This window comes from Paroedura picta, chromosome 9, assembly GCF_049243985.1.
Source record: "Paroedura picta isolate Pp20150507F chromosome 9, Ppicta_v3.0, whole genome shotgun sequence".
Taxonomy (NCBI): domain Eukaryota; kingdom Metazoa; phylum Chordata; class Lepidosauria; order Squamata; family Gekkonidae; genus Paroedura; species Paroedura picta.
In genome coordinates this window covers 50,837,569-50,855,616 of record NC_135377.1, presented here as the reverse complement: position 1 = coordinate 50,855,616, position 18,048 = coordinate 50,837,569, and the positions used below count along the sequence as shown (strand labels likewise).

At 40.0% G+C, this 18,048-nt stretch overlaps 1 protein-coding gene across 5 annotated transcripts in view; it reads left to right on the top strand.

Moving 5' to 3' along the window:
- SPIRE1 (spire type actin nucleation factor 1) overlaps positions 1-18,048 on the top strand; it is a 105,355-nt gene that overhangs the window by 78,594 nt on the left and 8,713 nt on the right. For 3 of the 5 annotated variants that reach the window (XM_077352802.1, XM_077352804.1, XM_077352807.1), the window contains 7 exons: positions 1,147-1,234; positions 3,341-3,483; positions 7,284-7,457; positions 12,753-12,890; positions 13,810-13,880; positions 16,066-16,093; positions 17,025-17,161. In XM_077352802.1, coding sequence (XP_077208917.1) covers positions 1,147-1,234; positions 3,341-3,483; positions 7,284-7,457; positions 12,753-12,890; positions 13,810-13,880; positions 16,066-16,093; positions 17,025-17,161 — 779 coding nt within the window. The remainder of the gene's footprint in view (positions 1-1,146; positions 1,235-3,340; positions 3,484-7,283; positions 7,458-12,752; positions 12,891-13,809; positions 13,881-16,065; positions 16,094-17,024; positions 17,162-18,048) is intronic. The other 2 variants (XM_077352805.1, XM_077352806.1) reach the window with 1 other exon arrangement.

Sequence of the window (18,048 nt, the reverse complement as noted above, 5' to 3'; positions counted from 1 at the left end):
CAAAACATACAGCTCTTAGTTCAACATGGTTAATTGCATCATTTATTTATTTATTTATTTATTTATTTATTTATTTATTTATCATACTTATATACCGCCCTCCCCGGAGGCTCAGGGCGGTTTACATCATAACAGAGAACAATACATAAAACAGTCTGTAACATGTATAACTGATAACTAATAATTGTAACCAAAATAACAGCACAATATAACGGTATAACAATATAGTACTACAAACAGGTCCAGGGCTTATTGATGGGATTCTGAGGGGGGTGGTTTATTTATTGAATTCTGAGGGGGGGTGGGGGGGAGCAGGGGCCCTTGGTCGCTGTTGATTACGTCTGGTCTCAGCCAAATGCCTGGTGGAGGAGCTCCTTTAATGACTTACAACCATGCTAGACAATGATCCTCCCCATCTAACAGGCACTGAAAGGCAAACCTTTTCTTGTTCAGACATCCTCATAATGTTAAACATCATCTTAACTACAGCAGTGCCATTCCTAACATGGACACAAACTCTGGGACCAGGGCCTACAGCAAACCAAGATAGCAGTTTTGTCCCCATATTCACTCTGTTAACTGAATCACTGCACCTGCTAACACCTGCCATGGCATCTCAGAAGTATATGCTTGGTCATCTTCCAGTATGATATATACCAGCAATACCGTTCCATTCTCTACATCAGACAAACAGGTCTGTCTCTGTGCAAGAGATTAAATGGGTATAAATCTTAAAAAACAGATCCTAGTAATTCCTTTGCTGATTTAAGAGTGGTGGTCTTCAAACGAAGACATTTCAAGGAGAGATTACCACATGAGATTGCACAACTTGAATTCAGAATAAGTTCAAAACAACGGACCACCCCAAGCATTTTCCCTCTGCTGTAATTGAGCTGATTACAATATCTATTGTACCTTTGCATCCTGATATCCTTCTTTACAACATCCCTTCTACCTTCTTCTGACAGGTATAATAAAGACTCAAAGATCTCCATTCCTGTTAACAAAGGGACTCTTGAAAGTTTATACCCCAAAAGTCTTGTTGATGTCCTGGGTGTTACTAGCCTCAAATTTAGCTATATTAATGTTGTAAGCAATGGAAACTAGGATTGCCAAAACTTCTAAAGCCCCAATTTGTTCTTCTAGGAAGAGACTATACGTAAATCAGCTAGTAGCAGTAGTATATCTCCGTCTCAAATGGAAGATACATTTCCAGTAACCCCTGGGAAAAAGGGTAAGAATTCAGCATTCAGATAAAAACTGCTAATTGTTAAATGCTAAAACTCCTGTGAAACAGATAACTCAGACAAGAGTACATCCGGTTTGTATTAAACAACAGAGCACTTGAGATCGTTATAGAGTAGCAGTTTTACAGTGGAACAAGTTTTCATGGACAATTAAAATTAAGATCTAGTGGCCAGAGAGTCTGGTCTGGAGCAGGACAAAGGAGTAGATAATAGCTGTCTTAGAGTGACAATATGAGAGTAAGAATTAATTAAGGATTTGAATGAAACAAGAGACTGCTATTCAGTATCTATTGGTATCTTTAAGTAAAGCAACACACGTCTGGGATACAGAGGTGGTCTTAGATTCCCAAATGCTCATTTTACAGTCTAGAATAGATAGAACAGTGTGGCAGTCAAGGTAAAGAATGGTAAAAGCAACTTAGCTGGGAAAGATAATAGCTTAGACTTCTGTACTACTCCCCATTATGTCTGCATGTTCAGGATGCTGGGGCGTCAGATACTGCAGTGCACCTCTTGTGTCCACTGGGAGAAACTGCCTGAAATTGTGCAAAGTGCAACCACAGATATTTAGACTATGTGGGAACTTGTATTGCATTTGTTTCACTTTCCACTCTTATATATATACTTGCAAGAAAGCCCATTGCAACCAGGCATGCAATGGGTGCTAGAACCCAGGGGACACCGGCAGGTGCAGATCTCTCTCTCTCTCTCTCTCTCTCTCTCTCTCTCTCTCTCTCTCTCTCAGCAGGCGCCATAGGAGGTAATCAGGGTTCCTTCAGGGAAGCAAGGGTTGTTTGCAGTTTGGGGCTCATTAGCAGTTTCTCTCCCTCTCCCTCTCCCGCTCTCTCAGCAGGAGCCATAGCAGGTAATCAGGGGTTGTTTGCTGTTTGGCAGGGCTCTCTGTGTCTCTCTCTGTCTCTGGCAAGGCTGAGAGGAACGTGGCTAGCGTTCCTAGGGAGGGAGGGCAGGAGCTGGATAGGGACAGCCTCAGACAGCCAGGACACTCTCCACCACCAGGGCTGTTTCATAAATATTAAGAGGAACAATGGGTAAGGATATTATCTGTTGTGAGGAAGCCTCTGTGACTTCAGAGGGAAATTTCTCATTCCTATCAGTTGATGCTTTATTCCCAGAGTCTCTAGTGTGGGGCAGTAGAGGCTTTATAACCTGTGGTTTGTATTGGCAGTGTGAGAAGTATCTATGACAATGCATTTTTGGACAATCTCTGTCAACGCATTGGCAAGCATGTCTTTGCACCATATGGCCCATCTGTACTATATAGAGGCCATGCCTGACAAAGGGCTACCTGCAACATAGGATAACACTGAATGGAGGGAGAAGAGTATCTCAGTGCAACAGCATATTTTTTACAATTCACTTATTCATATGGAAATAGTATTGGTAGGGAGCCATACTTTTCACTTCTTAACTGGAGAATATTGCTGTAGCTGCCTTAGCAAAAGTTATTCATAGTAATAAGGATCTGTAGGACTGAAATGTAATATAAAACAAGAAGCTTTAGCTAATTTCAGTATTCTTTCAGTTTAAATGAAATGCAAGAAAATCTAATTATAATTTGGCTGGGAAACTTTAAAAATTAATTTTCCGTAAATTTTTAATAAATAGATATATTTTAATGAAAAGGTACCTCGGTTATTGGCTTGGCTCAGTCATTTTCTGTGGGGTAGGAAGGATTTCACCCTCCCATTGCAGCCCCCAAATGCTGTTGCTGCCCCCAAGAACTTCATTTCGGGGGAGGGTGGGCATTCTGAGCTGCAGCAAAAGGTGGGAAGACAGAAAACTTGCATTCCATGGGCCAGAATTCATCCCTTCATGTAAATGCTCCAGAGGAGCCAAGCCAATGTCATGAGGTAACTTTATTTTACAGGATATTTAACCACCACTATAAAGATCTTTCAGGTTATGTCATTAGCATGCCAAAAATTACAGCCAACGCTTGGTGCACTTAGTTTGTAAAAGAATAGCTACAATCTCATCAGAAAACACTTCTGGATTACCAGTACTCTATCATTAATGTTCTTTTGAGATTTAAACAGTTACTTTGGGACTAATTATTGCTGATTAACTTGTAGTGCCTCCAAAATTCTTGCCAATATCATCCACACCACAGCCAGAGAGGAGGCAACCACCTCAGAGGCGACACTCCATTGAAAAAGAAACACCAACAAATGTACGACAATTCCTGCCACCCACAAAACAGAGCTCCAGATCACTTGTAAGTAGCATGGTCAATTACGTTCAGGGTTGGCTGAAGAGTACAGATATAGCAGCTCCACAACAATGAAGAGAGCAAACTGACACATAAAACGGCTGTGACTAAACCCCAAATCCAGCACTGTCTTGAACTTTGTGGGAGTTTGGATCAGCACTTGGGCTTTTCCTTCAAAGAACTGAAAGGAAGATCCCGAGTTATCCAGGTTTTCGAACTTTGTTATCCAGGTTTTCAACGCTGTGGTTAAGTCCTGATGAACTTAGAAAGGTCCTAGTAAAACTAATACGCTTTCCAAACAATGGACCTTTATTAGTCTTCCAAATGAAAATGAATAGTTTTTTACAATAGAATAGTTTTTCTAGTCTATTATTTTATTTTGGGATTTTTTCCCCAACCAACTTGTTTAAAGTTAATTGGATTAAGGTGCCTAGAGCAGCATGTGATTATACTGTAATATTGAATCCACTGAGGCAAAAACAATTGTGTTTTTACTTGAGAAGAAAGTACATTCAGTCATTTGGCTCTAATTGAAAACAGTTTTCCGACTGTGTAAGTGTCATAAGGGAACAAAATGCCTGCCTTGGAGTTGACAGAGTACTTAAATGCCTTTCAATTTCATTTGAGAGATCCAAATGCACTTTCTGGTATCTTGTTCCTTGCCAAAAGGTCCTTTTAGAAAAGGTAGGATGAAAGAAAAAATTTGATTTTGAGTGAAAAGCAGGTACGTGCCAACTCATTGAGTTCTCTGAGTAGTATTGATTGGCTTTAAAGTGAGACATTATTTTTCTTTGGCTCAAGAGGCTATATTGTTGATGCCAGCTATTCAAGGAGCTTGGGTTAGCTGGTATTAATTAATACACCACTAATGTGGAGTACAACTCCCTTCCCCCAGAAGAATTCAAATGCATTTTTGTCATACTGTTCCAAGTTGAGTGGGTATGGTAACCTTAAGTTCTTTTGTCAGCAAGCTCAAGAGAATCCCCCCAAGTTAATTTAGGAGAGCAATTATTTTACACCTGAGAGGGAGAGAGGACATTCTAAATATGGATGAAGGAAATAATCAACATATAAGAAAATTGAAGCAGTTTTACATAATATAGCATGTTTATTTTCACTGAGGACTATCACAGGCACCAGTCCCCTGATCTACAACTGTAAAGTGTGAGTGTTTGCTATGTTAGATGAACATGTCATACCACGATTCTGATATAGTTTAAAAATGGAAAACCTTGGTGTTTTCTTTTTTAAAAAAAACACATGCCTTCTTGTTTAAAATTATCTGAAGACATTTTCCACACATTTTACTACTGGTTTAAGAATGTTTTTAATCTCTTATGCTCTTAAGAGTTTTGTTTTTTTAAACAACAGATTAGTAGCTGCATCTGACTTCCAGTTTCCAGTGTGAAATTGCAAGGCACACAAACACAAGGCTGTGCTATTTTGGAGTTTCTATTTTTTGTTTATGTTTTCATTCAGGACTTATTGTAATTGTTTCATTTTATTTCCTGTAGACTTATGTAAGTTCATGCAAGACTAGGCCTGTAGCCAGAAAATTTTATGGTAGGGGGAGTACAGTGGTGATGAGCACATCATTTTTTCTTTATTATGAATGTGCTGCGACGAAGTGCAGTCTCTACAAGCCATCATTCTACAAAGAAGATTAAACAATCCATTTTGTTTAAAACCCTTTATTTGCACATGATGAATGAAGTCTTGAAGATTCCCCCCCCCCTCAAAGTGTTCAAGGGTCAAAACAGCTACATGGGCACCAGCACATACTGTAAAATGGTCACGAGTCCACTTGTAACAGGCTAAATACTGAGGTGGCTGCTACCCACCTCCTCTGGTTCCAACCACCTTTGAACACTCCCCACCTGGGCTATAACAGAGCCCCCCCCTGCAAAAAAAAGATTCAACTTTAATGTGCTGCATTGCTGGAGATCAGAGAAATCCATGATTTGCATGAGCTAGTAAGCTAAGACGGGAAAAGAACTGTGTTACGTGCTTCAGAGTACAGCTGGATCAACTACTTTGTGCAGGAAACAAAGTGAAAAGGGAAAGCCTGAAAGGGAGGAGAGAAAGAAACTCTGTCCCTCATTGACAAAGCTTGGGAGGAAGGTAGGAGGAGGTAAGAAATTCTCCCTCATTGACAAAACCTGAGAAGGAGGTGGAAGGAGAGAAGGAGAATCCCTTTCTTATTGGCAAAGCCTGGGAAGGAGGCAAGAGGAGAGAAAGAAATGCCGTTTCTCATTGGCAGAAGTCATGTGATAGATTTCACAACTCCTAGTGCTGATTGGAGGGGTATGACAAGTGATTGGTTGGGCCACACCCTTTTGTGGCTATGTACCTGATCGAGACCCCCAGATTTTGTTATTACTATGAGTTACAAGAAGAAGAAGAAGAGTTGGTTCTTGTGTGCTGCTTTTCTCTACCCAAAGGAGTATCAAAGCGGCTTATATTCACCTTCCCTTTCCTCTCTCCACCCTGTGAGGGAGGTGAGGCTGAGAGAACCCTGATATTACTGCTCAGTAGAACAGCTTTATCAGTGTTATCTGATGAGCCCAAGGTCACACAAGCTAGTTGCACATGGGGGAGCACAGAATCAAACTCAGCTCGCCATATTAGAAGTCTGCACTCCTAACCAGCAAAAATTATGGGTGTGATATCTTCGTTAAAAAAACCCATAACCCTGACTGGGGTAAACAGACAAAACATCAACAAGAATTTTACATGTCTGAATTCATAAATGTTCTGCTGTTTACATCCTATATTGCTTAAAGGTAAATGACAGCATCCAAATTTTGTTGTTGTTTGGTCTTTATGTCAAGGAGAAGGCTTTGTGTAAAGGAATCTAATTCATTTAGAAAAATACAGTTAAATTAATCAGAGTAAAGCAGAAATGTAAAGAAAATTATTATTGCAACCATTGGATTGTAAACAAAGCAATTGGATTGTAAACAAGCAATATGCACAAAATTATTAAAGTTTGTATGTATCAAAGAACTTTACCGCCCATCTTGTCATTATGCTTTGTCATATAAAGTGACAGGTTCAATTCATGCCTGCCTCTGCAACTGGAGATTCATATATGTGTACGAGAGAAAGATGCGTTTCAGAGATCAGTATGTCCCTCAGGAAGCAACATGTGATTGGCAATAAAATACAGTCAAGCATTTAGTATTGTACATTTTACATTCATATTTGTATATAACTGTGAATCATATTTTACGCAAAGGTGATGTCAGGGAAAAGCAATATATATGTATGGCAATGTTTTTCTCTGCCTTAACTGTCAGGTATTCAATAGTGCCCCCTAGAGGAAATATATGACAACAATTCCTAATCAACATTTTTTTTAATTCTGTGATTTAACCACTTCTGTTAGTGAATTGAATTTTACACTGTTAAAGATTGCCTCATCTGTTTTAAATATACAGTTTTATCACTGCAATTCCATGACTAGAGACATTATAAAGAAAATGGCACAGATAAGCTCAAATGACTCAGTTTAAATGTAACGCCACACTTAATCACCCATTCTCTCCTGATTGATGGAATGTCATTGGTTATCTTCAGCTCCAGCGATGGTCGAGCTGAAAGAGGCATCATTGTTAAATGCTTCTCATTTTCAGTGAAAAGCTGAAGGTTATTGCTTGTTTTTTTGTTTTAGCAGAATTAGTAGGAAAACCTCGTTTTAACTGGCTAGTAGTACTGAAGCTTGGGTTATGTGATCCAAAGGCCCTGATAAACACTTTATTTTTAATGTTCAGCATTTCCTTTTTTACTTCCTATCTGTTGTTCAGGTTCCCAGGATAACAAGTTTCTTTCCAAGGATGATGTTCAAAACACAATTTTCAACCATACATACTGCCTCTCATCTTAGCTCCCATCTTTTTGAAGTAGCCCTGTTTGGGGTGGTGAGGACTATATATTTTCTGTGTGAGAAGGCTTTTAACAACAAGTGGAAACCCCCAAAGGTTTGCCTTGTTTTGCTGGCTTTAGAAACCCTGGTTATATGCATCTTTCTTTTTGATCAAGAGTGGGAGAAGCTTCCTAAACCATGACAGAATTAACAGCTTAGGTTATCATTAGATTCTAATTGATTTCAACATCTTATGTGCATGTGTAGATTATCTAATCAATTTGCTGGGGAACAGAAATCATTTGTGAAAGGACAGCAAACCAAAAATGCAACATCATATGGAAGAAGTTCTGTTATTTATAGATTGTTCCATGTATTTTTGGTGCAGACAGAAAGGAAATGGTTAAACAGAGTTAATAAAACAAAAGATGTTTAAGAAGCATCAGTGGTTATGAGGGTTGTTCATTTAAGTCCATCTGAATTGTTGGACATTTTTCTCCAGAAACGCATTTATGATTCCCCCCATCCAGCAGTGGTATTGAATGATTGGATATAAAAATCCATAGACCCTACCCGAAATTCATGTATAATGTAGGTTTCATTCCATGGAACCACTGTCTATTGACCTGACCCTGAATAATATTTACAAAATGTTGTTGAATTAATATAATTTCTGTATTCATTTTTCATGGGGATACAGATTCTGTCTGAGATATTTTCAGTCCTGTCTAGCAAACTGCTGCACCACCAGAGCAGCATTGGAAGACAGGACATAAAGCTCCCTCCCATTGACACAGATAGTAGAATGGGCTCTGGCTGGTAGCAGTAATTAGAACTGTTCCATTAGCAACAAGGACCCTGGCCTACTGACATAACATACTGGGTGCACAGAGAAGGAGAGACTAGCAATAACTGATATATGCACCAATCTAAGAACTCCTGTAGGGATGAATGGGAGGGGGGATGAGGTATGTATAGCCCCAGAACAAGGGAACAAGTGAATAGCCAGAGATGTACTGCTAAAAGCCAAGGAGAGTTGGCCTTGCAGCCTGGTCAAGCACACTGGGCTGTTGCCCTGACACCTAGAGATGACAGGCTAGTCTGATTGCCAGGAGCAATGGAGGACAGTCAAGGAACACATCTTCCAGAACCAGAAGGGAGTGGACCTGTGAGGCTTCCAAAAGGATATTTGAGCCCCCCGTTGAATGGGCCTAGAATGATTCCCCTTCCATTTCTCCAAGAGGAAAGGAAAAGGTCTGATGCAGTTGATAAATAGTGGGGTAAGAAAGATGACAACCAAAGTGCAGAAATTCCTGTTTGTGACCAAAGCCACAGTCACAAGGACCTCAGAGTCCTGGGAGGTACGCCTGCATCACCTTTCAGTAAAAGTAATTTCTCAATGTGGTTTTGCCTTGAATTTAGGGAAGAGACATTGTATTTGTGTAGGATCCTGAGGTACTTCTAAGGTAGCTAAAATACTTGATGAGTCAGTGACTGAAAATGTCATTCATAAAGGATGACTTTAATAGGTAGCTAGAAAGAAAAGGGGGCCAGTGGACATTAATGAGAAGAGAGCAAGGGTGTGTCTGTGCTCTGACACCACTCACACATTTCAATAAAGATATTGCAATAAATGTTACCCAATGATTGCAGTTTGCAGTCAGGTTTCCCATTGTTTTGAGTGCTATTATTATATCATTGGAATAGAAATCATCAGGCTCCAGAGAGCTGTCAGTTCATACAAGGGGACTTAGACTAGTTCAGGATAAGCTTTTGCTTGTTTTTCTTTTAACAACTGTCTCCCAGAAAATATCATACTGTTTTGAATTTCAAAGAACAAATAGCCAAGGCTTCTGGAACTAATTCTAAAGTTCTTTAAACCCCAAACAATATTGTGAGAAATACAAAATTAAGACTAAAAATCACATGATGAAAACCTTCCTTCAGCTAGAGACTTGTGACCCTTTTGAGTAAATATCCCCATAGAGGTCATTTCCCTTCTCAGCCTTCAGGTTGCATACTGTGCCCTGGAATGCCCAGCCAGAGATTTCTAATAGATAGAATGCCATGCTAAATTCAGTGGGTTGGATTCCAAGAACTGCAAGCAGAACAGATCCCAGTTCCTACTTCAACCTGCTGGACTTTCCCAAGTGCGACTTCTGAGGAGTCAGTGAACCCTTAGGAATAGCCGTGGGGTACAATGAAGTGTTCTGCAATGGGAAGCAGCAGGTGTTGGCAAAATCCTTCTCTCCCCATGTGGCGGGAAGTATCTTTCTGTTTGCAGAAGACTTTGGATCTAATCCAGTATTGCTAGTGTTTATACTATACTCAGTTCTCTTTAGTAGTAGCATTGATTCAAATCCAGATGGTAACTGATACTCCGTAATTTGCTGAGTGTGATATATTCTACCAAATCTGAAAACCTCTTGGATAGTGTTGACATATTCTCAATTAAATATAATCCTCACGAACATGATATGGCTTACATAGGGATGTTTGAAATATTAATGCGGAATGTTACTTTGAATAATTTTTAGCTGGATTATTCCATGACGGTTCAAATAACTTTTAGTTCATATGGATTCTAATTTCAACATTAAAAATTTTTTTCCTCTAAACAATTCAGGCTTTCGGGGATATTTTTTACCCAAAAATTGTTTCATGTTGCATCACAGTTTGGCTGTCCTTGTTCAGCCCCATATATGAAAACATTCTTATATGTGCATTTTTTGCCTGTATGTTTTTCACACTTTTTAAAAGAAAGCTTCTATGACTGTAAGAAGAAAACATGTTTCCTAGTTGTACTATACAATAGCACAGGGGTAGTCAAACTGCGGCCCTCCAGATGTCCATGGACTACAATTCCCAGCATTCGCTGCCAGGGGCTCCTGGGAATTGTAGTCCACGGACATCTGGAGGGCCGCAGTTTGACTACCCCTGCAATAGCATTACAAACGAGAATCTTCAAATGAGAAAGAAAAATTAGCATGTTTGTGGCTTGTACTTTGTCAGTCATATACCTAATCCAGACCTCCACAGTAAGCATCATATAATAAAGTATACATTAAGTGATCTTTTAATTGCCCACTGTCAAGAGTGATAGCAAAGGGAAAGATTTTAAGCTAATACTAAGTTTAGAATAAATACCTTAGAAAGTAGCATCAGGGCCGTTCTGTACAGCAGATGGCATCAGAACTGGGGTTGCTACTCAACATGAATCTGCAGGAAATACAGGCAAGCTGATGAGTGCTGCAAGCTTGGCATGTATGATACCCAGGCTTCTAAAAAATATGCTTGCCTGGTTCATGCATTCTGTTTATAAATATTTTTTTCAAAAACCTCTAAACCTTAGATGTGTTCCTGAAAACAGTGGTATGTGAACTAGCATTTACAGTGTAATCCTAACAATACTAACAAGGAAGAAATTTCCGTTTAATACAAAGGGACTGTTTCTCAAACATTTTCCCCATGTTTGCATAGCAATCTGGTTTTGATACTGGGGGCAAAATCAGAAACTGTGTTTGATATTATAATGGAGTCTGCTCTAAGGAGGGGGGGAGTTTTAAAATCCCAGCTGGGCATGCTCTTCAGATTACAGACAGACAAGTGTAGAACTGAGGAGTGAGAGAAAGCAATTCAGGGCAGCCTGATCTTCTGTCATAATCTTTCTCACACTCTTCCTTTGTCTTACCCTTGTCAGAGATCCAATAACCATAATGAAGGGCCAGACAAGATACATGATAATGGTGTGTGTGTGTGAGAGACAAGGGGGGGGGGGTATCAGATTTTTAAAGAAAAACGAATGAGGAGAGATGAACATACCATGTTTCACTTAGTTGCTTACTTTCAGGTAGTCTCTTCCTTTATGGTTCACTTCCAGTGTCAAAGTTCAGCTGAGGAGAAAAAGTGCTTGGGAAAGGGCAGCCTGCAGCGAAGGGGCAGGGCAGGGTCTCACTTTCCCTTTTGTGCGCCAGTAATCAGATCCTGACATCTTGCTTTATATGTGACAGGAACACTCTTTTGTCTAAATAAACAAGTCTGCATCCGGGCACCTAGTTTAACTCTAAGGAAGTATTATTGATCTTCAGTTCAGTAAGGAAAGGCATTTCATTTGCTTTGGAGCACAGTAACTCTCAAAGCAAGCTGTACTGAAATTTGACTTTCCAGAAAACCAGGAGAACATGTGATTAACTCCATTGGAAAGTGTAATCCAAACTTTTTGTGAATACCTTAAGCAGGATGAAGTGTCTTTATGTTCCCTTTCTAGATAGGTAAGGCAGCAGCTCTTAAAAATTTGGTGACTCCTAAATGCTGAGCCTGTGTCATAACTGATTTTTTTCTTTCTAACTGAAAGACAGAATGTAATAGCTATGTAAAACAAAATAACTCGCAAGTGATCTGGATTATAAATTTGGTTTGGTAACTGGATTTTCAAATCTTTAGGAGTATGCTTGCAAGTGCAGGCAAAATTCCTTTCCATATCAGTGTTAGGCATGGGCGTTAACAAAGCTCAGCCAGGGCTCACTGATAGGTGTTCTCTGCACATTTCCCTCAGTCTTGTGAGCTGCCCTATGACAGGACAGAGATGATGCTCCATGCCAGACTACAAAAATAATTGCAAGGCATAAGTAGGTATGCCAAGAGAATTCTGTCTTTCACCTAGATCCATGCAATCAGTAACTGAACTGAATTATAATTGGTAATGGGCATTTTTATTCTGTGGTACCATTTATACAGATGAGATCCTCTCATTGATGTAAGCTATCATCAGGATTTTCTGTGCTGGTAAGCACCTTTCTGTGCTGGTAAGCAGTACATACGTATTCTTTGTCACAAGCATCTCAGTGGTGGAATCACAGTTCTGCTGTTATAGCCTGTGATATAAAGATGTTTGAAGAAGTTTTAAAAACTGCTGCTAATATTCTGGAAAGAAAAGAGGATCTGTATGAGGGCAGATAAGCATAGATATTAAGATTTGCCTGTCACAAATATGGTATCACAGAATAAATTATTATTTGGTTTGGGGTACTAATCGTTTCTCAGGCTGCCCTAGGCATCAAGAGTATCAAAGAAACTTTGATTAGAATAGACATATGTGTTTTTAGTGACAAACTACATTGTTTTGCATCTTTGCACATCAAATCTTTAACTTATGGAACAGAGCTAGAATGATAGCAATGGGCTTGACAAATAACGATAGATGCTTAAATGGATGTCAGTGCATTTAGGTTGCGCATCCAAACTCTTAGCTGGCTTGAAACTCATGATGCCTATGGATCAGAAAAGACTCTCCTAGTCTGGATGGGGAATTCTTTCTTTTGTCAAATAACTAACCAGGTGATTGGCTGTATAGACAGGTTACTGGGAGAAACTATGAACTACTTATGTAACAGAGACTTTTGATTTACAGGAAGAGTTTTGTTACCCAGTGGAATGCCTGGCTCTCACAGTGGAAGAAGTAATGCATATCCGCCAAGTGCTAGTGAAGGCAGAACTTGAGAAGTATCAGCAGTATAAAGATGTCTATACTGCCCTCAAGAAAGGAAAGGTATGATTCATGCTGCCAATTTTTCAGAGATCTGAGAGTGGAGTGTGGATTAGAAATGTGGGGATTGTTAAAACCCTCCAAATAGCAAATTAGAACTGTATTAGAGAACTTTATTATTGGGGGGGCATCATCTGGGCATTGAATTGGGGTCACTGTGAGTAGGCAGGTAGTTGTGAATTTCCTCCATGTCAACCATTAGTATGCTGAATTAATATTATTTTTATTCATTGTGTAGACATTTACCCCCCTAAAAGTGGGCCCAATGTAGCTTGCAAATAATTTTTTAAAAATAGTTAAATGGAAGTGCACTAAAGAACAATAAAAGTATTTAAACCCATTCCTACTCAACCTAACCAGTATGGCATCTGTCTAAAAGAAGTAAAGCATTAGCATTGTTAATGAGGGTTTACAGAGGAGAGGAGATAAAAACCTACCCGGGCAAGATCCTTCCTCCCTCAGATGCCCGATGGAAGAGGGTAGTTTTACAGGCCCTGTAGAACTGCAAAGGAGACTGCAGGGCCCGAACTTCTGTGCGGAGTGCATGCCCTAGCCCTTGTTAATGACAATCAGGCATGTTTCAGACCAGGAATCTCAGGTTTGACCCCTGGGAGCATAACGTTCTTCTCAGGGAATGTGGGAGGATATGGTCTCACTGGTGGATGCATTTCTATTAAAATTGGGGAAACCCTTCTTTTCAACATGCCCTGATTAAAGCTACAGTCCTGTGTGTGTTTAACTGGGAATAGGCTTCTATGGAAACAGTGGACCTAGTTTCCAGTAAACATGCAACAAGTTTGTTGTAAATCAGTCAAAGTGGTGGTTAAATTTCAGTTTCTCTAGTTGTGATCCTATTTTGATATATCAAAGTTGATTTCCAAGAACAGCTGCTAATATTGTGGACTCCTTCTCAATTCTGTAGCTCTGTTTTTGTTGCCGAACACGAAGGTTTTCCTTCTTCACCTGGTCCTATACCTGTCAGTTTTGTAAAAGGTAAGCCTTTGGTGCTGGTTATAATTCTTAAATAGTGAAAGCCAACTCCTAGATAGGTTACTATTTTGTTTCATTCACTGTACCACTTGTTTTCACAAATTGTTCATTTTGAAACTAAGGGAAGGAACAGCGATGTATTTTTCTGGAAGATAAGCCTATATTGTACTTACTTTAGGTTATAATATGCCAATTAAATAGAACAAAGATGCTTACAGATTTTTGGGAAATATGTGAAGCTGGTTGATAGACAAAAAGAAAAGTTGTTAGGAGGGCAGACACTGAAATATATGTACATACATTTCATAGCATTACAAGTTTCTCCTTCCCAGCATAGCATCTTGCTTAATAGCAGGTCCCTGGAGCCTGCATCTACGAATTAATAGAAACTACTCATGTGATAAATAGTATGATAATCAAAAGTCAGAAATGTCATAACACTGACTTTAATACTGCAGTTAAGTTTTCTACTGGTTTCTTGTAATGGCCATTTAAAATAATCTACAGTCTATATTTTCCAAGGGCCATTAAGTAAGAGAATAATCATGTAAATTCTCAGTGGGGGATCTGCCCAAATTCCCATTGCAGCTGGAGGCAGTTAACCTCTTCCTGACAAAATCTCTTCTGTCCCCTATCTTTTCTCTCTGAACTTTTCTTTCAGCTTTCCTTTTTTGATCTTTAATGTCCACAGTGTTCTGAGAACATTGGACAGGAAACTGGAGTAAATTTATACTATGTTTAGCTTCCCTAGTCTGTCTATAGTGGGGAAATTGCGTCTGAATTCAGTACAGCCAGCAAAAGGGCATGAACAGATGTATGAAAACCTGGTATCTAGTTTTAATCATTAACTGCAAATCATTTTGTAGTAATGTGCCCTTTAGAAAGAGCATGTGTCTCTGAACATGTTTAGAATGACCAATGAATTAGCACAGTCAGAATCTAGTACTTGCCTCTCATTGAATCTGGAATTGGGACTAAAGAACAAATGACATACAGGCCAGCATACGTTTCAGAAATGTTCCCTGTAGGAAAAGTTATCAATTCAAAGCAAGAATTCTGCGACTGCAAAAACTGCATACATGCAGAGTATTTTCCCTTGAGGATTAGGGTGTGGTCAAGTGAGGACCTGGCAACCCCAGCCTCTCCCCCAGTATTTATTCATGCCTTCTCTCTCTCTCTCTCTCTCTCTCTCTCTCTCTCTCTCTCTCTCTCTCTCTCTCTATCTATCTATCTATCTATCTATCTATCTATCTATCTATCTATCTATATGCCACCCTCCCTTGTGGCTCAGGGTGGTTTACACAAAACATAGGGGTAGTACAGTGCAATTCATAACATCAGGTAAACAACAGTAACACTGGATTCCATAACTGAGGATAACAAGTACTATAACATTTCCTATGATAATATTAATTTCCTAACTATGATCCCATAGGTTGGCCAGTTTGGGATTCAGTTCATGGGGAGGGGGTTCTGGGGGCCCAGCAGAAGCTGTTGGTTCAGTCGACCTCAACCAAATGCCTGGCAGAAGAGCTCCATTTTGCAGGCCCTGCAGAACTGTGGGAGTTCAGGTAGGGCCTAGATCTCTTCAGGGAGCACATTCTACTGGGTGGGGGCCAGGACAGAGAAAGCTCTGGCTCTGGTTGAGGTCTGATGTGTTTCTTTGGGGCCAGGGATCACCAGCCAGTTGGAAGTGGCAGAGCATAGAGCTTTTTGGGAGGTGTAGGCGGTCTCTGGGTAAACTGGGCCCAGACCATGTATGGCCTTGAAGGTGATTACCAAAACCTTAAGTCTGATCCGGGATTCAACTGGGAGCCAGTGCAGTTGTTGGAGAGCAGACAGGATGTGGGACTTCCACGGTGTTCCCGTGATGGTACTTGCCATGGCATTCTGGACCAGTTGCAGTTTCCAGATCATGGTTAAGGGTAAGCCTGCAAGTTGCAGAAATCTAGCCTAGAGGTGACTGTCACATGGATCACTGTGGCTAGATGATCCACGGCCAGGTAGGTACAACATTTCCAGCTATAGGTTCTGGCTGGTGTTGTTTGAACTACAGATGAAATGGTCAGTGAGAATCAAAAAAGCTTTTAAAACATTTTTACAAGGAATTATATAGATTTTTTGAAGAGACACACCCTGTGATGCTCTTCTAGTTAAATGACTCATGCATTTTCTTTTTCCTTTATAGGCCAGTATGCTCACATTGTTGTAAAAAGGTAAGGTTAGAAAAACCCTCTGGTTCTTCCCTCTCCTTTAAAGACTTCATTGCATTTATCCATTTCAATTTTTTTCTTTTGTTGTTGCTGTTGTTCAAAAAATGTGGTAGAACTACAATTCATAACAAGGAAAATAAAAACTGAATTTTCCTCTGGATGACACACAACATGTCCCCACTTTTGGGGAGCTTTCCGGGCATGGCTTCTGGGGTACCCAAGTCTTTCCCAGAGCAAAGAAAAACTTAAAAGGGAAACAGAGCACTGGCCATAGGCAAGATCCCCTATGTGAGTTTTATCTGCTGCCGGGGGTGGGGTGGGGTGGGGTGGGGTGGGGTGGGGAGTTTAGTGCTGCCTTCAAAATGGCTCCCCCCCACCCAAGGCCTTTTAAAAATCTTAGCTGTGGATCAACTGCAGAAGGAGGGCTGCTGGCAGGAAGCGAGAATGGGGCTGCAGGGTTGTTGTCAGATCAGTGCTTTTGAACCAACACAGTGAGTAGGAATGGGGTGAGGAGGAACCGCACCGGCACTAAGTGGCACAGTGAAGCTAACTGCACCACACAGAGGGTGGCTCTTCCTGCCCCTGTGAAACAGTGAAGCTGAAAATATCTGCTTATGAGTTTCCCTGCTCCCAATGCACGTTACATACATACATTAGTACTCATGCATTTGTATCCAGTTCCTATTTTTATATTTGGCAATATTTGTATATATAACAGACATTTTCATTGGATTTCTATAGAATTCTTAATAGAAGATGAATGCAGACTATGCAAGTAGGGCTTTTGTAGACTTTACCTGTGCCTGGAAGTCACAAACCACTTACCTAGAAATAGCCAATACCACTGGAATCTGGAACAAACTGTTGCACAACCTGCATGGTGGTTCACAGGGCCTCTGGATAATGATTTCTCGTATTGTTATTCTCCTGACAGATGCGCCTGCCATCAAAACCCTATTCTACTCTTCCCATCTTTTCTCTGGGGCCTTCTGCTTTGCAGAGAGGAGAGAGCTTTATGAGGCCAGATAAACCTTCCACAAGCCATCACCGTTCATTAAAGGGCATAACAAGGTGAGAGATGCTTCTGATAAAGGACATGGTAAAAAGGTAGCTGCCATAAGCAGGTTTTGAATTTTACTCTCCATAGGTTTTATATTGTTGAAGATGTCAACTGTGACTGGTATGCATGGGAATCTACATAGTTTTTTCATCCCTCCCCCCATTCTGGTGGCAGGCCTCATACTCCCCAAAAGCATGACCACAAAGTTCATGGAGCCTCTGAAATGACATTCCTTGAAGCACAAGGTGATGTTGCCAGATGTGAAAATTGGTATCACCATCTTCTCTCTGCTTGGACTTATTTGGATCCCAACTATTACATGTTTAAAATGCTGGTGAACATTATATTTTAAATTGTTTGTCTTTTATCTGTGCAGCTCTCTGATTACATCCTAACATTTTTCCAATAGTAAATCTATCTTAGGAGAAATACATCAGTTGTCTAGAGTAAAGTGCAGCTCAATAGATTTGCCTCAGTAGAGTTGATAATTATTAAGACAAAATTTTGTTGCAAGAGCCTAGTATGGCTTGTCTTTTGGAATGCAATTAAACTGTTGTTTCATGCAGATGTGGATTTACAAGTGTTATGCTTCTATACTAACTAATTTATGTCTTACACAAAAATTTAAGATTATTTTTAAGCTTCTGCAAAGCTAATCTATAAGAAATTCATTTTCTTTTCTTTTGTAAATTAGGGTTTTAAGGCATTAACTAGATTATTTACATAACAATCCATTTCCCATGTAACACTAATTTCCATAAATGCATTTGATTCAGATTTTTCTTCATAAATGAGGTTGTTATTTGGATTATACTAAATCAGGGGTAGTCAAACCGCGGCCCTCCAGATGTCCATGGACTACAATTCCCAGGAGCCCCTGCCAGCATTCGCTGGCAGG